This window comes from Physcomitrium patens, chromosome 4, assembly GCF_059467195.1.
Source record: "Physcomitrium patens ecotype Gransden chromosome 4, ASM5946719v1, whole genome shotgun sequence".
Lineage (NCBI taxonomy): Eukaryota > Viridiplantae > Streptophyta > Bryopsida > Funariales > Funariaceae > Physcomitrium > Physcomitrium patens.
This window is the reverse complement of record NC_143413.1, coordinates 149,534-165,996: the sequence shown is the minus strand read 5'-3', so window position 1 is coordinate 165,996 and position 16,463 is coordinate 149,534. Positions and strand designations below refer to the sequence as shown.

The following is a 16,463-nucleotide window of genomic DNA, read 5'->3' as shown; positions in this document are numbered from 1 at the left end:
AACTTTGAGGTTGTATATCAAGTATACATTACCAATTTAAATGCTGGTAGACTTTCTTGTAATTCATGTCCTTCAAAAGAAGACAACCATGGTTCTTGACCAAAATTCAAATAAAAAATTAGGCAAGATTCAAATAATTAGCAATATATAAAAAGATCTCGAATCTTTCATAAGCTTTGATAGATTATTATACATCATCTGGAACTCATCTTGAAGCAAGTGGCCTAGTTGAGTAAATTGTTCAAACTATCAAATATGGATTACTTCATGGCAATTATTGTGATTGAGATTTGATATTGTCATGGATTATAATAGATTATTACTTTAATAAATAATAATTTTTGACATCTTATAGTCCTTATCAATTGTTGTATGGACAAAAGTTAATTTTATCTAATTATATATGTGAGAAATTAACTCTAATTGTAGCTTTAAATAATCTTCATGTGTAGACTCAATATCTATGTGATTAAGCAGAGTTTTTTAAATAAGCCATGTCTGTGGCTATGGTGAACTTATCTATTACTCAACATCTTGACACTTTGTAATATGCTTATATTTATTGATGATTCTATACATCATGAATTATTAGTTGTGCTAAGTGATTTTCTTTGTTTTTTATGAGGTAAAAAAAAAAAAAAAACTGCTATCATACTTTTATATAATCAATGCTAACGTGAATGGCATATGACATGTTTGATACCACTTCTTTTTACTCTTCTATCAAGAGAGTGGATTTTTCCTTGTTATAATAAATCTTCTAACTATGTCTCATCTCTTCATAAGGATTGAAGATTTTTTTATTAAATTTATAACAAACTTTGGTGGTTTAATTGCTACAACGTTCATTTAGAAGAGTGGAATTTGGTATTCATATCATATTTGCATACATCTTCTACAATGTCTATTTTGTAGTCAAAGTTGATTGAAAGGATTCTTAATCAATTAAAAAAATCATTTAAAAGTGTGTTGAATATGCATTCGTATCTGATTTAAATTGCATACTTCATAATTGGTTAGTAGCAATTAATGTATTGATTGTAATGATCTTTTTTAATACAATAATTATCACATTGTCGTATTGTGGTTTGGCTATTATATGAAAATAATATAATTATGTACTTAATATATAATTTACTAAGTAACATGGTGAGAGCCATAATAGTAGTTTTTAATTGGTTGTGGAATATAATTTGATTATTACCTTGAAAAGAGGTTGTTTAAAAAGATTACTATAGAATTTGTATAATTTTAATTTTTTTTGGTAGTGGCTTTTAAAATTGGTTTTGATTGATAGTAGCTTCTAAATATTTAGAGTCACATTTGTTAGAGATTAGTGACCTTTGAAAACTTATTTTGGTTCTCTTATTTGGTGTTTAGAGCATAAATTGTGTAAATCTTATAAGAAAAAGGATTGAAGAAGGATTTTAGTAGCAAAGAGAGTTTAAGGCATCTATATAGATGAATGGAGATGGATGATGAAAATCTCTATTCCTATTGGTCAAAAATCATAATCAAAAGGCTTTGAGGAGGCTACTCTAGGCCATATTAGAGATTAGGATTAGTTTTTGGAGCCATTCAAGCTTTGAAAGCTAGGATAAGCAAGTTTAGGTTTTTGGCTATGGCTTTGGTGCAAATCTTATATGATCTAGAATTTAAATGAAGGAGATATAGGCGCTCAAAGTCAAGGTGTTGATTTGGGAGCTACTATCACTATTTTTGGCATAACACACGCGTACAGAGGGCAATTGAAGATTGGCAATTGCAACTAGAGAGAATACTTTTGCAACTATATTTTTTTCATATTATTTTCTGGATTTCAAGTTGAAGTAAAGGAGTTATTGGATTTTGAAGTCAACGCATAAAATCTAAGCATAGTAAGTGACCTGATTTACTAGTAGTTGTGTCTTGAGCTATATCTTGAGCAATTTGACAAGGTTTTGGCTCAAAATTTCAAAGAATGTGTAATTTCATGTTAGTAAAATTTGTACATAAGTTTAATAATATTTAAGTATGGAGTTCTTGAGATATTAAGAAAATAGTGCTTAGGTGCTTGTAAATTAGGGTTTAAAGTATTTGCTAGGATTTCTTAGATGCCAGAAGATCGGGAGTGAATTTTTAATTGGTGCTTTTTGTGGTAAAACTTAAGAGTGAATTTTACCTACCTTATGAATTTGAAACAAATTGAATAATTAAATCAAGTATTATGAATTTCTAAAGTTCAAGAAGAAAAAATCCTTCACGGAAAAAATATGTTTTGAAGTGATTTTGTTATATTTTGAGTTTTATGCAAATTAAAGGAATTTTGGAAGTTAAGACAAGATTTATATAAAAGTTTAAGCCAAACTCTCTACAGCTAGATATCCAATGTATTTCCAAATAGCAAATCATGCTATATGACAACGTGATATGACATTGGGTACCAAATCCTATCAAATATATGTAGTTTAGTTTAGTTAGTGGTTTTTAATCCATAGATAGTATTTTTATAAATTGACTTATTTATATTAATTAAAATTTGAGTACTTAAAGAATATATATATATATATATATATATATATATATATATATATATATAAATATTATTTTGATATTCTTATCAAATTAAGTCCGAAGAGAGATTTTGAAAGTAAGAGAACTTCTTGTAAGGATATCACCAATATACATACATACATATTCTAATAATTACTAATATAATTAGGTAGAAGTAAGTAGAAGTAAATAAAAATAAATTAATTTCATAATACCTTCTACAAAAGCTTCTTAAAAGCTTCATAGATGTTATTTTGACTTTAGATGTATTTATAGTTGATTCATAAGTTAGAAACTTGATCAAAGAGTTAAATACATATTAATAGCTTACAAAATAAACTAACTATGTGGCATACATATAGAAAACTTGCCTTATAAGTTAAGATACATGTCTTGCAAAGTCAACATATTTTAGAGGTCTTGTAGGATATTGCCACATAGTTCTTAGTTAAGAATATATATAGAGAGACAAGAGTGAAGCCTTATTCATTCTTGTCAATGCCTTCTAATCTTTAGTCTTCTTTTAAGACTTTTTAGTCTTTTTGTTTTTGGCAATAGCCATTCTAGTTCAATACTATATCATCTTTGAGTGACTTTTTAGTTCTTTTCAGTGATATAAGAGCCTATTGAGGATTTCTTACTTTGAGGTTCATATCCTTGACAAAGGATTTATTTGGCTTTGGTGTTTTAGCCATTTCAATAAAGCTTCAAGGTTTTTCTTACTTTCATACTTGTATACTTGGATTTTCTATTTGTGATGTGAGAGATAGCTTGATTTAGTTTGATATAGATTTCTAATCTTTCTTTGAAAGTGTGTTGGATATGCATTTGTATTTGGTTTAAATTACATACTTTATGATTGGTTGGTAGCACTCAATTTATTGTGTATAAGAACCATTGTTTATACAATAACACAAAGATAGTTAATAAGTTCCTTAAACCATCAATAATATCCTATATTATAGTAAGAAGACCATCCAATTAATTGATAATATTCAAGGCTTTCATAGTTGCCTTCCAATTATTCATTTTTAATGCTATCAAGTATAGTATCTAACTCCAATAGTATCATTAAGTATCAAAAGTCTATTCAAAGATTATAATATTATATATAATATATATAAACATCCACTTAAAAAATATATATTTTTCTTAAAGATCTTTATTTTGATTTTAACATCCTAAAAGTTGACACAACTTAAGTACTTGATTTAAAAATTCTAGAAATAATGATTGTAAAAATAAATCTTTTGATTGTTGATTCTTCATCTTGCAAAAAAGTTTTAAAAGCTAATATTTTAACTTATTTTTGTTTTTTTTTTTTTTACATCTTATTATGAATGATTGATCTTTGGTTTTGATAAGTGTTGTTGATAAAAAAACAAAAATAAGTTCTAATATATTTGCAAGATTTTTATATGGCTTTTGTAAGTATCTATTAAAATCATATTATATCAATGTACATAATATTCTAGTTTGTTTCAAAACTACCTCAAATTTAAGATTTTTCTTACTTTAAACGCTTGCATATGATAATCTAACTTGTAATTACATTTCTTAGTCATAATTATTATGACGTAATAATCATACTTTGTCATCAACTTTGAATGGAGATTGTTCTTTTTCTAATAACATCCATACATACTTTTTACTATACTTGAGCTTCATTTAACTATATATTTATTATAGTATAAATTTCTATTATTTTATTTATAAAATCTTTTATTATTAAAATTTTAACTTTTAAAAATTAAAAATATCAAATCACATATAATAGTTATAATTGATAGAAATAATATTTTTTTAGTAATAAAATATATGATATTATTATATTATTATTTTTACTAATAATAAAAAAGTTGTTCAATTATTATGGCAATAGATGGTTCATAACAAATATTACTCTAATTCTCAATTTACATGTTTTGTTTATTTATTACTTTGAGAATAAAAAGCTAAAGGTGATTTGATATCAAGCTTTAATGTATTGAAAAGTGTCTCCCAAAATCTTGGTACAAACTAGGATTTTTAATCAATTAAATGTCTATAATATTGATAAATATTATTGATAAAGTTTTTAGTTACTTCTTAATTATTAATAATTTCTTAATATAATATATATATATATATATATATATATATATATATATATATGTTTTAGCTATGCAATCTATTATCACAAGAATAGAGTTTTAAGAATATAAAAGTGAAAGATTTACAATGAAGCTTATTAAAACATATGAATATGACTATTTTGAAATAGGTAGAGATTGAAGAAGTCTATAGAATTGATGATGTAGAGTCTTTGATTGAGAACAAGTGTCATAAGATTGAACAAATGTTTTGTCTACAATTTGCATTTGAAGCTATTAAATTTCTTATAAAACAAGCTTCAAAGTGTCATTATAGGTAAAATTTTCTATTGTTGGAAATATTGTAAATATTAGTAATTGGATTTTTCTACAAACCTTATAATTTGAGTGGTTTTATACTTACTAAGAAATACCTTTTTAGTACATGATTCAAGTTTGTGGAGAGTAATTTAATAAACAAAGAAATATATCCTTTGACCACTTCTTAAGTGGATAATTGGTAGAGAAAAATCCAACTACATAGCTTTAATCACCAAATAGATTTTTTTGCATAATAATCATCTACAAGTTCAAAAGATTTAAAAAGGAGTAGTACTTTGTGTTCTCCTAAGACCTCCCTGAATGTATTAAAACTTTTCATAGAGATGCAAAGAACAAGGGAAAAATAAATAAATAAAAATAAATAAATAATATGTACAGCCATGTTTGTCGAAGGTTTAGTGAAGAGGTGTGAGGGTGAATATGGGTAATGAGTTTGGCGGCGGAGGAGTGGGGGGGGGGGGGGGGGGGGGGGGTTCACACACTTGGTTGCCGAGCAAGGAGGACTGATTTCATCGTCGTCGTGGTCGTGGTATCCGTGTCGGTGTGGGGTGCAGTAGAATTGGGAAGCGGGGGAGGGGGTCTTTGGGATCGGAATTTGCATCCATGCAGGGGCCTTGGACGACGTCATGACAAACGTCTGTGCGGTAGTTTGGGGCACGGTGGAGGTTGAGGTGCACCAATTGCTTCAACCCTAGATTGCTCGCCTGTTCACTCAGCTCTGTAACGCAACGTGGACGCTGTCTGGTGTGTCGCCGACGATTGTTGTTTTCACTGGCGTTCCATCTTGATCGTAGCACCTTTTTAGGGTTAGGAGAGGTTTAGATGTGAATGTTCTTTGTGTTATGTTGAACCTGTGTCACTGCTGGAGGGATAGCCATGGCGAATCTGGACAAGGGGATTGCAGGTCGTACTGCACACCTCTCATGCGCTACAATCGACCGATTGGCATCGCAATTCCGCACTGCCCTTGACCTCGATCGCGCTACCGAGCTGCTCCCCGCTGGACGCCGCGACTATGATGAGGCACTTCACAAACCTCGCGAGCTGCGGGCTATGGTTGTGGATCGGATTGGGAAGGGAACGATGGATGCGAGCAGGATTGCGGAGCGGCTCCGGGAGCTGGCTCTCAAGGTAGAGTCCGCTGTTGATGGTAAGAAGACGTCGTCCTCGGGTGTGCAGGCCGCACGCGATATCGCTGCGGTTGTGGAGGACTTAGTTAGGATGAAACGGTGCAGAGCGTATGTAGAGCGCGTTTTGCATGTCGAGATGTTGGTCGGGGACCTTGAAGACTCAGTGGCCAGTATTGCTATGGGGCTTGCGGAGCGGCGATTTAAGATTGGCGGAAGCGGTACGGTGCGGGGCAGTGGAGAGAGTTTTGTGGAAGCTCTGAGTCGTCTCCGATCTGTTGAGGAAGCGGTAGCTGCAATTTCGCAGTCTCGGCCAGAGTCTGGGCAGCTTGTACGGGCTGTTGAATTACGTCTCGATCGCGCTGCGTCGACGATTCGTTCGGCTACAGTGGCCGAATTTGGTTTGTTTCTAGAGTCCATGGGGTGGCCTCCTCCTCTTACTATTGGCGAACGTGACTTTAGGGACAACTCTCAACGCGCAAACCCGCTTCTGGAAGCGTCCGATTCGTCTTTGTCCAGGTAATCACTTGTCATATTTATTTGGTGTTTAGATGGTTTTAAATGGACTACACTCTAATCCCCTAACAGAGAATCTTATTTCAAGCATTGGTTCTGAGGGTGCATTATGTAAGGCGTCATTGTACATTCTGTGCAACTGATCACAATGTTTAATGTTGCTTGCAATTCTTAGAGCATTGTAAGAGATTGTCTAGTTTCGTCACAAAGATCCCTAGAGGTTAATTCCTACTGTACGCGCGAAGAGTCTGATATTTTTCAGAATTGTTTATGAATTGTGCTGTGGTTGTCTTTAAAATATGCATCACGCACACGCCAGGTAGGCTTACTTTTTCTGCATTTGACGTTGTTGGATGTACTTTGCTTTTCCCTTCCAGGTTTAAACTCTACTTTCGAGTTTTGTCAGGATTACAAGCGCTGCAACAGAAACGAGCATCTGAACAATTGAAGAAAGATTGTCTAAAGAGTGGAAAAAATACTTGTGTTCCTACTGGCCTCAATGTGGATACGTTCCTTTCTTACAAACCCCTTTGGGCAATGGAGGAATTCGTTAAGCCATTCGCATCGCAGGCTACGTACCACTTCAAGAAATGGACCCAGAAACCTGAACTCGTGTGTGCCCTTGCGCATAGTATGTGTCAAGAGTTTGTGGATACGGTTGATGTGCTGCTGCAGCCGATAATTAGTGATGCTGGACTTACGGGCTACAATGCAAGAGAGGAGTGGATTCGTCCCTTCTTATTGATGGTTCAGAGCTTTCTCACCTCATCTGTATTTCCTGGATTAGTTGAAGATGTGGAGGAAAGATCTGCCATTTCAAGGTCAGCCACTTCTTTATGGCTGCACACTGTTGATGAAATTCTGGCATTTGACAGTAAGATGAAATCTTTCTTAGTGCAAGATGCCGGCGTTGTTCGGTTTACGTCTGGTGTTGATTCTGTTATACAACACGGAATCGTTGAGAAAACAGGGAGTGGGCTTGGTGTTGTCCACGTGTTTGTTGAACAGCCTCACTGGCTAGACGTGTGGGCTCAAATCGAGTGTGCAGACGCATGGGAGAAGCTAATGACAGTTTTAAACACCGAAGAGGCTTGGCTTGTGAAAGAGAGCAACAGCACAATCATTGAAAAGCGGATTCCTTCTGGAGTGGCTGCAGTTATGGCAACCATGTGGTCTGTTATTGATAGATGTCGGTCACTGCCTCAAGTCAAACTTCGGCTGGCCTTCGTTCAAAAGGGAGTTATTCCGATTGCTGAAAAATATCACGAGGAAATCCTTTGGAGATGCGATCAGATTAGGGGCTTTGCAGGTCGTGCTACGGATCTGGACGTCCGTAAAGTTGCTCTATGCATAAACGCTGCTCGCTATTGTGAAAACAAATTACAGGTACTCTATTTTGACCTTGGTGCGCAAGTGGAGTTTGCTATTTTAGTAAGTAGGTTTACATGAAGCAGGTCATTAAAACGAAAAACATTCATAATGTTTGGACAGGACCCCTGGCATCTTTACGGGCAAATGTTGGATACCGTTGTTAAAAAGATGCAGTGGATACTGTTGGCGTAAAGGGAGTTTTTGTATCCTTTGCTTTGCCCATGGTGAAAAACGATGGAACCGTATGGTCATCCTTGCACTATCAGCTGTAGCTATTTGGATGATTCTAGTACCGAGTTTATTGAAAAGCTGCCTCTAGAATTGTGATAGAGCGAGTTGATGAATTTCATCGAAAATCCTCTTTGCATCTTAAGACCTGTTTTTGACGTATCTGGCAGGAGTGGTCCGAGGATTACTTCTTTCTGGAGCTTCGATTGGAAGACACATGCCAAAAAATTGAATCTGAACCTGAGTTTGATTTGCATGATGAAGATGCTGAAGTTTCTGGTCTTGAGGGCACTATTTTTGATGAAGTAGTCAGCCTCTACGGCAGCTTTAGAAAGGATCAGAATACCAATCTGGTATCCACCATCATCGGGAACTTTGAAAAGTGTTGCAAGGATTATGCCAGCAGCATGGCATCCTCGATTGCTGAGACCTTCGATTCTGTTGATGGTGAGCCTCATCTACTCTTTCTTCTTATGTGTCCTGGTTTATGAAAGAACATGTTATTTGTTGCTCTAGGAACCTTTACATGTCGTTGTGGGAAGTAGCCGCAATATTCTGTGAAAATGAAGAGGGCAAGGCTAGCACCTCATGGCTTGCAAAATTATCACTAATGCGAACTTTGAATGGTTCAGGCGTTTCAGAACGTTATCCTTCTGTAAAAAGATCTGGTGTCCTTGGGGGCCAGAGCTTTGAGGAAAAACCAAGAAGTGTATCCAGTAGTTTTGTGGAGGCACTAGTTATGCTTCAGCAAGTATTGCAAGTACTAAGCGACACCTTACAAGAAGAGGACTTCACAGAATTGTGTTGGAGCCTGATGATGAGATTGGATGAAGTATTTGTGAGTACGGTACTCCCGCAAAGCAGACGATTTACCAGCACCGGCACACAACAGTTGATGATTGATGTTGCTGCACTCTTTCAAGTTTTTCAACCGTATTCTCTACGCCCTGCAAGTATATTCAAAGGATTGACTAGTGCTGTTAAAGAAACATGTCGCACTGTAAAATAATTTCACCCCAGTTTAAGAATTTCGCACTCAATGCTTTGTCAGAAAGGATAGATGGTTTGTATAGTGAAATGACAGGGCGGAAAATTATCCTTTTCCCTCACTATTTATTATACGAGAACATGTTATGATAGGCATTCTGATCAAATCTATGCTTTTTGAGTGTTGTCATGCATGTGACAAGGTATGTTGATTTACAAGTTTGTAATCATTGTCAGGACCCCGACTCGTAGGTCTTCTTTGGGTCGGTGGTTTTGACCAACCGAAGTAAATGCTTCATGTTGCTTACAGAATTTGAAGTACCGTAGCTTCGAGTGAAAATGTTTAGAATGGAATAGTCAGCTCGTTCGGTTGCAGGAAACTCTCCTCTTTCCCTTTTTAGTCGTTCACGGGAAAGGTTTAAGAGATAAACTCTAACACACGACGAATTCATAAAAGTAAGTGAGACAGAAAACCGTCTCCAAGCCTCTACCTTGCACCCGACTTTTATTTTTATTCATATGTATTGTAAAAGTATACTAGTTATGATAATGATGTGTTCGAAGAAACTTTGGATGCTCGTTTTCTTCATCTTTGCAGTACCTAGAATTATTATTGTCAGTTAACCTTACCCCTATAAATTGTCTAGTTGACATACCAGTAAATAAAACAGCATTAATTTCCTTCATTTATTTTGAAATGATTCTATAATACTTTTTTACTCATTTGAGTAATTGATATCACAAAGAGGTAGTCCTGACTAATCATGCACAACAAATAACACAAATTTTATATCTTGTATCTTCTCTCTTAGATTTTTGTTGCTATAGTCATTACAAAGAAGTTGTATATGTTTTCTTTCTTTCTTCATGTATTGTATAATTTCAAGATAGGTCAATACAAAAAATTAAAAATTAAAAATGCAGGAAAATATTAAAGATATAAATTACAATTTTTTTAATTTTTTGTTCTTGAAGGAATGTATTCATATGAATATATATATATATATATATATATATATATACACAATATAGGGTATTGCTAATATAACCATAGTTTTTGCTACTACTACCACAATTTGCTGCCTATTTGACATATCTCTTTAGTTTTTAATTTATTCCAATTAAGGAATTTGTTAATATTTCTAACGTGATTATTTTTTTGTAAATTACATAGAAAGTAAATTTAGTTTTAATAAAGAAGAATAAAAAATTAGCAAGAATACATATTGTTTCACTAAGGTCTTTAATAAATATAAAAACATTCATGTTATTAATAAAAATAATGAAAAAATATATATGTGAATTTTTTATTTTTAATATTTTTAAAATGATACTTTATTTTATCTAACATTGACAAAGAATGTAGATGACATGTGGTTGATTGCGGGTTGTGGTAGTAGTGGAAAAATTGTAGTGGTATTAGCAACACCATAAAAGTATATATGTATAGATATAGATATTATTTTTACTCTTATTTATCATGTAGTTTGAAAATACTTTTGCACATTAATGTTTGTTAAGGACATTGATTCTTTTAATTTTGGTTGAAAAGCACTAGAATTCTTCTATAAGCATATATATTTTTCTAGAATCTTTCTAAAAGATTAATAGATTTTAGATACAAATAGAAGTGAAAATACAGATAAGAGTATAAAATATTGTAGGTTTTATTCTTCTTCTCTTGAATCTTATTCATGTTAAAGCTTATTAGTCTATTTGTATTTGGCACAAGTATTTTAATGTCATTTTTTAGTTTTTCTATTTGTTCTTTGTTTTGTGTTTTTTTTCTCCTTCATATATTCAATTATTATTATTATATATAATTATCATAAATATCTAAATATAACTATAAATACTTATATTAAATCATAAATTGTACAATTTATAATTTTTCAAAAAAATAAATATTATTTTTGGTTTGGTTAATTTACAAAATACATCAAAATATATATAATTTATATGCTTTTCACTAGTTACCTAATAAAATTTTGAAGTTTCGTATTTTTTTTCAACCTTTGATACTAAAAGAGTATTTTAAGGAAAGTGAGACAACTACTTTTAATACTAAACCAAATATTGCCATGTTTTGAACTTTAAGAAAATATCTTTGTTATTATTAGTTTAGAAATTAAAAAGTTAAATTAAATTAATAATTTTAAAAAATTAATTCCGTATTTAAAATATGACTTAATAGAAAAAATAGAAAAAATTCAATATGATTTGGAATTTTCTAGTAATATTAGTCAAATGGTCTATACAATAATAGGAGTAGAAACAAATAACAACATAAATAACATCTATTTATCAACATTTAAATATTTTTTGTATAAGTGCAATGCAAATTAGATTATTTTGGCTATTTATAAAATTTATCAATAAAAATAGTATTGGTAAAATATTTATTAATTTGAATTTATATTAATTTTTAATTTTACATTATTTAACATTAGTTTGATACTACCTATTTGGTTCTTTTGTATCATATGAATTCTTCATAATCTTGTTTGGCTAATTTGATATATATACAATTTCTTTATTTTGGATTATTATTTATTAATCTTGCTTGGCTAATTTGAATATATATACAATTTCCAAAAATACTAAAACCTTAAACCTGGTCATAAAACTGTTGGGGTACTTAAGTAAGTAAGGCCATCTTCACGGAGGCTGGCGTGGAGCTGAAGAAGGGGGCGCAGCGATCCATCCACCAATCCATCCATTCATCCAAGTACGTGTTCATCTAAGAGTCATCTATCCATCTTTACATTCATCCATCCATGCATGCGAGCAAGCAAGTATCTATCGGAGAGCGAGCGCGGTGCTATTGGAGGGAGGGAAGGAAGGAGGACCATTTGTATGTATTTCTATATATGTACACATGTATAGTTAGTTCACCATCACCCGTGCGGTGGTGCTCTCGCTTTTGCTTTGCTTACTCTCGGCTGCAATGATCCCTGATCACTTGGGACTTCACCCCTCTTTCTGCCTTATGCTGCATGTGCCCCTGGAATTGACGCAGTGCAAGCGATGCATCTCCATCTCCATCAGATCATTGTCATGACCCCCTGGAAGCCGGTTCTTCTTGGTATTGCGTGTGTTGTGGGATTGCTGCTGCTTCTGCCATCCTCGCTTGTCCTTGGCACCCCTTTGGATGACTACGTTAACAAGCCAGACGCCAATTACAGGTGACTTGAGTTTTTCAATTGCTTTTTATTTCTCGATTGCATTAATTTTCCAACATGCGAATGAGGATGAACTCATTGTGTAGCAATGTTTTGGCAGGTGGCACGACACGGGCAGGCGATTGAAAGGTCGGTTCATCACAGGATCGTGGCACGGGGTCGTACTCAATATGACCAGCCAATCGTGGCTGTCCTCGGCAGAGGTCGACTTGCCAATTTGGACGCATAATCTTGTGATTCTGGTAAGCCTCCAAATTTGTGAAGGTTGTTTTCCCATTGTCTGCTTTTCCCATGTGCTCTGGAGTTTTTTATATTTCACACTTGCCATCATTAAATGGTTTCTGACTTGTTGGGAATTGTATTGAGTTGTCGACATTGTTTTGTTTTCTATGCTTCGGATGTTGAAGAGAACCGTTTTCTATTGGCGTTTACTTTACACTCATTGATTTTAATGTTTGTTTCGAGGGAAGCTCATGAGGGAAGGCTTTGTGACAACGGTGATGCAATTGTCTACAGATACCCAAGAGAGTTGAATATGAGACGGCCTTTTTGCTCATCGGTGGAGGTAGCAATACCCACGGACCCCCAACAGCGACAGACGAGTTACTGTTGTTAGCTGCCGCGTCAGTACTTCCAGCCTCTTCGCGTCTTGAAATCATTTAGGTCTGAGAAGGGGTTGCATACCGTGATATACTAGCGATTTCCGTTGTTTTAGAAAGGATGCAATATATAACTCATTTTTCGTTCTCAGGTTGGCAGTGAAGACAAAGACATTGGCGGCTGTCGTGTATCAGGTTCCAAATCAACCCTTGCACTTCTCGGGTGATGAAGAGCACTGTCCAAGGTCCGAAGACGACATAATTGCATGTGAGCCTTTAGGTTCTGTCTTTGCCGCTCGTATGAAGTGTCTCACTCCGCCATCGATGTGTCTGAGAAATTATTTTCCGCCTTGCTGGTCAAAGTGAATGACCTTCCAATGTCATAAACCCTAAACCCTGGCGCGTGAACCGTTTCCTTAGACACCTGGGCACGCTTTATGGAGGACACAGGGAGGGTGGAGTGGCCTGCCCACGTTCCTATGACGAAGGCAGCAGTCCGCGCTTTAGATACTGTACAAGCTTATGCTTCTAGACAACTGAATCTGCAGGTCGCACTCCTCACCTTCCATCTGACAAATCAATATTCATTTTAAAGCTGTTCTGTAGAAGGCCATTTAACTGGTCTTATCCTTATTACTAACTTCCTTTTTCTAGTCTATATGTCTGGTTCGTTATTTTCAGTGTGTTTTGGAAGGACATCAAACACTACTAAATTGAGTACTTGTAGAAAACGCAATGAGTCAGCAACTTCTATACATTGTAGTTAGATTGTTCAAATTCCTTTCATCAGCAGTGTGGTCGCAGATTTGAGAGATGATAATTTGCCATTCGACCTAGTCCCCTCCGTTCTTACAGCAGAGACGATAAGAGAACCTTTGTTATAATGTGCAGAAGTTGTACTTACTTCTGGGCTATTTCATGTTGTAGCAGGTGGAATTTTTTGTTGTTGGAGGTGCTAGTAAACGAGGCTGGACAACATGGTTGACAGGTGCCGTAGATAAGGTGTGACATTGTACCTTATCATGTTGATCCCTCCTATTCGGCGCAATCAGCCGGAACAGGGGATTAAGTCATTTTTCAAGCATATTGGTTCGATTGTAGAAACAAACAATGAAACGGAAATATTGTTTGCTTGGAATCGTGTACAGCGTGTTGTGGGAATTGTGCCCATGGTCATGGATTTGCTGAAATCAGGGAAGAACCTGCACCATTTTTATCGATCGCTGGGTGGCTGGCCTGTGTCCTTTGAGCCATATTATTTCTGCAATGTAACTGCCAAACTCGATACAACCGAGTTTGATCAACTCATGGTGAGTGCTGTCACATTAGCGTGAATACTTATGACTACTATGTATCTTACGTCGTAAAGCCAAACATGGCATGAGACCCTAAACCTCTCTTTCTTCTATTGAGACAAAGCGAAAGATGCTTTCAAGGTGCACACTATCTTCTCCCGCTACTTGTCCTTTTCACAACCATCTGATCAAATGTGCGGACAGGCAATTGAGGACCCTTACCTGTACATCCAACGTCTCACCATGCCGAAGCTTGTCGTCACTGCTTCTAATGATGAGTTTTTTCTGATTGACGACAGGTACCTTCAAATCCTATCATGCTACACCCCTAGTTACAGTTCTTTCCACTTTAAACTCTTTGATTACTTATGATTGTTCTACCAAAGAGCTGATTGACATTGTTTTCATCCTGCCTTCTCCTCTTATTACGGCTCCTAATTTGAGCAAATTAATCTTAATTTTGCTCCAGAAAAGTCTACATGCATGAAAATAGTGTGCCCAGTTCAAAGTCGAGTTTTATATTGCATTTGAACGGTATGAAGTGCCAGTGGTCATCCGACATTAACTCGTACATGGTGAGTATGGATCTTGCAGCATCCATTTCTGGGATGAATTGGAAGGTGAGAACCACCACTTGATTTTGGCCAACTCTGAGCACAGTCTTATGACGGGATTGCTCAAGGTACAAAGCTCTTATCTTTCTTTTTCTCTTTCGTTTGCATCCAATTAAGAATCAGTCTTCTGGAAGTTGCATCCTTCATTTGATGACGTTAAATGTTAATAAAATATGAGGCGAATATATAATAGTGACTGTTTTATGTAAATAGGAGGCATAAGAGCATGTATTGTGTATTACTGGTCTCGTTTCTCAGCCTGCTTACTAGGATTGCTGAAGTGCTGCAATGAGAGTGCAGCTTTTGTCAGCCACAGAAGCCTTCCACCTGAGTATAGCAATGGACAGGCATAGCATGAAACATACAGTTGCAAGATCTATCCCCTGGACAGTTGGAAGTGTCGTGAATTCTCGACCCAAGTGTTGGTGGAGCTTCGATAGAGAGACTGGAAGAGTTGTCGTTAGTGCATCTGAACAACCACTGGCGGCTATTCTGTGGTATGCCCATACCATTTCCAGCAGCGAAAGAAGAGATTTTCGATGGCTTACTGCAGATTCGGGAAATTGGTATGCAGAACTATTTCTTGGTCGGATTGGTCTCTTCTGACACCTTAGTTAGGTTATTGGCTACAAGCTTGATTGCCCTGCATGAAAACTACTTTCGATTTGATCCTGTACGGATTTAATGGAATGCTAATTCTGTATTTGTGGTAATTGCAGCTCTACTGTGATAGTTGGTGGCATGTGTTTCCAACCCATTTTTTTCAGACCTCGCAAGATCAGTATTTCTGCCTTCGACCTGTCCAGTAATGGAACTTTCACGTACATGACCACTGTGACCTTGCCTAAGGTATGGTTGTTATGAAGTGTAACATTTGTTGATGGTCTTGTTGCTGGTATACATATCTTGCTGTTCATACTTAACTTTTCCACTTTCTCAGAACGGGTACGGTGCTTACTTTGTGGAGATGAAGTTCAGAGGTCCCCAATTGTCATCTCCCTTCACCTTCACCACGGAAGCCGTTATAGCTCCTGATGAGTATCCTTTTGCTGATTGTCATGGACCTCATTGTAGAGGTACTTTGGTTTAATCCAAGGCAAGTGCTTTTATCCTCCAAAGGGACTCAGTTCTGATTGAAGCTTCCAATTCTGGTATTTTATGTGTAAAATTACTTTTACATCAATGGTTTGATTGGAAAACATCTTCCACATTGTCTTACTTTTGAAGATGTAGTTATGTTTAAGGAATCTTCTTTATAATGTTACCTCAAGATATTTGAATTCCAATATATGTGTGTTATATATTTTTGATTGATAATATATTGTAAAATTAATGCATTATAGAATAATTTGTTTCATATTAATTAAATTCCATTCTATTTGAAGAATAACTACTTACTTCAATTTGCTTACTATTATTGAATCTTAATCAAAGATTTCTTTTAAGTTGAAGTTTTATTTACACATTTGACTTGTAATAATAAACTTCAATAGAATCAAGAAGTAGAAGTAGTATTTGAAGTTTTAAAAATAAACTTTGTTTTTGTACCAACCTTGTATCATGTTGACTTCTCTAAATTATTTTTTTATGGAAATAGA

The 16,463-nt window shown here is 35.0% G+C and overlaps 2 protein-coding genes across 3 annotated transcripts; both read left to right on the top strand.

Annotated features, from left to right (window-relative positions):
- Positions 1-5,434: 5,434 nt before the first annotated feature.
- LOC112281709 (RINT1-like protein MAG2) lies at positions 5,435-9,487 on the top strand. Of its 2 annotated transcripts, XM_024518531.3 has the most exons (4): positions 5,435-6,592; positions 6,967-7,975; positions 8,359-8,635; positions 8,821-9,487. In XM_024518531.3, exons 1-4 carry the CDS (start codon positions 5,823-5,825, stop codon positions 9,195-9,197), a joined length of 2,433 nt encoding a protein of 810 aa, XP_024374299.1. In that variant the 5' UTR covers positions 5,435-5,822; the 3' UTR covers positions 9,198-9,487. The 2 variants fall into 2 exon arrangements, with proteins under 2 accessions (XP_024374299.1, XP_024374300.1); XM_024518532.3 differs by lacking the exons at positions 8,359-8,635; positions 8,821-9,487 and adding an exon at positions 8,081-8,332 and having other exon boundaries at positions 5,463-6,592.
- A 2,520-nt stretch (positions 9,488-12,007) lies between these two features.
- On the top strand, positions 12,008-16,083 carry LOC112280899 (uncharacterized). Its single transcript, XM_024516817.3, has 12 exons — positions 12,008-12,360; positions 12,458-12,599; positions 12,874-12,980; positions 13,109-13,224; positions 13,377-13,504; positions 13,887-13,958; positions 14,105-14,266; positions 14,456-14,550; positions 14,846-14,933; positions 15,166-15,431; positions 15,585-15,714; positions 15,806-16,083. The coding sequence occupies exons 1-12, from the start codon at positions 12,203-12,205 to the stop codon at positions 15,953-15,955; spliced, it is 1,614 nt and encodes a 537-aa protein (XP_024372585.1). The 5' UTR covers positions 12,008-12,202; the 3' UTR covers positions 15,956-16,083.
- The last annotated feature ends 380 nt before the right edge of the window (positions 16,084-16,463 follow it).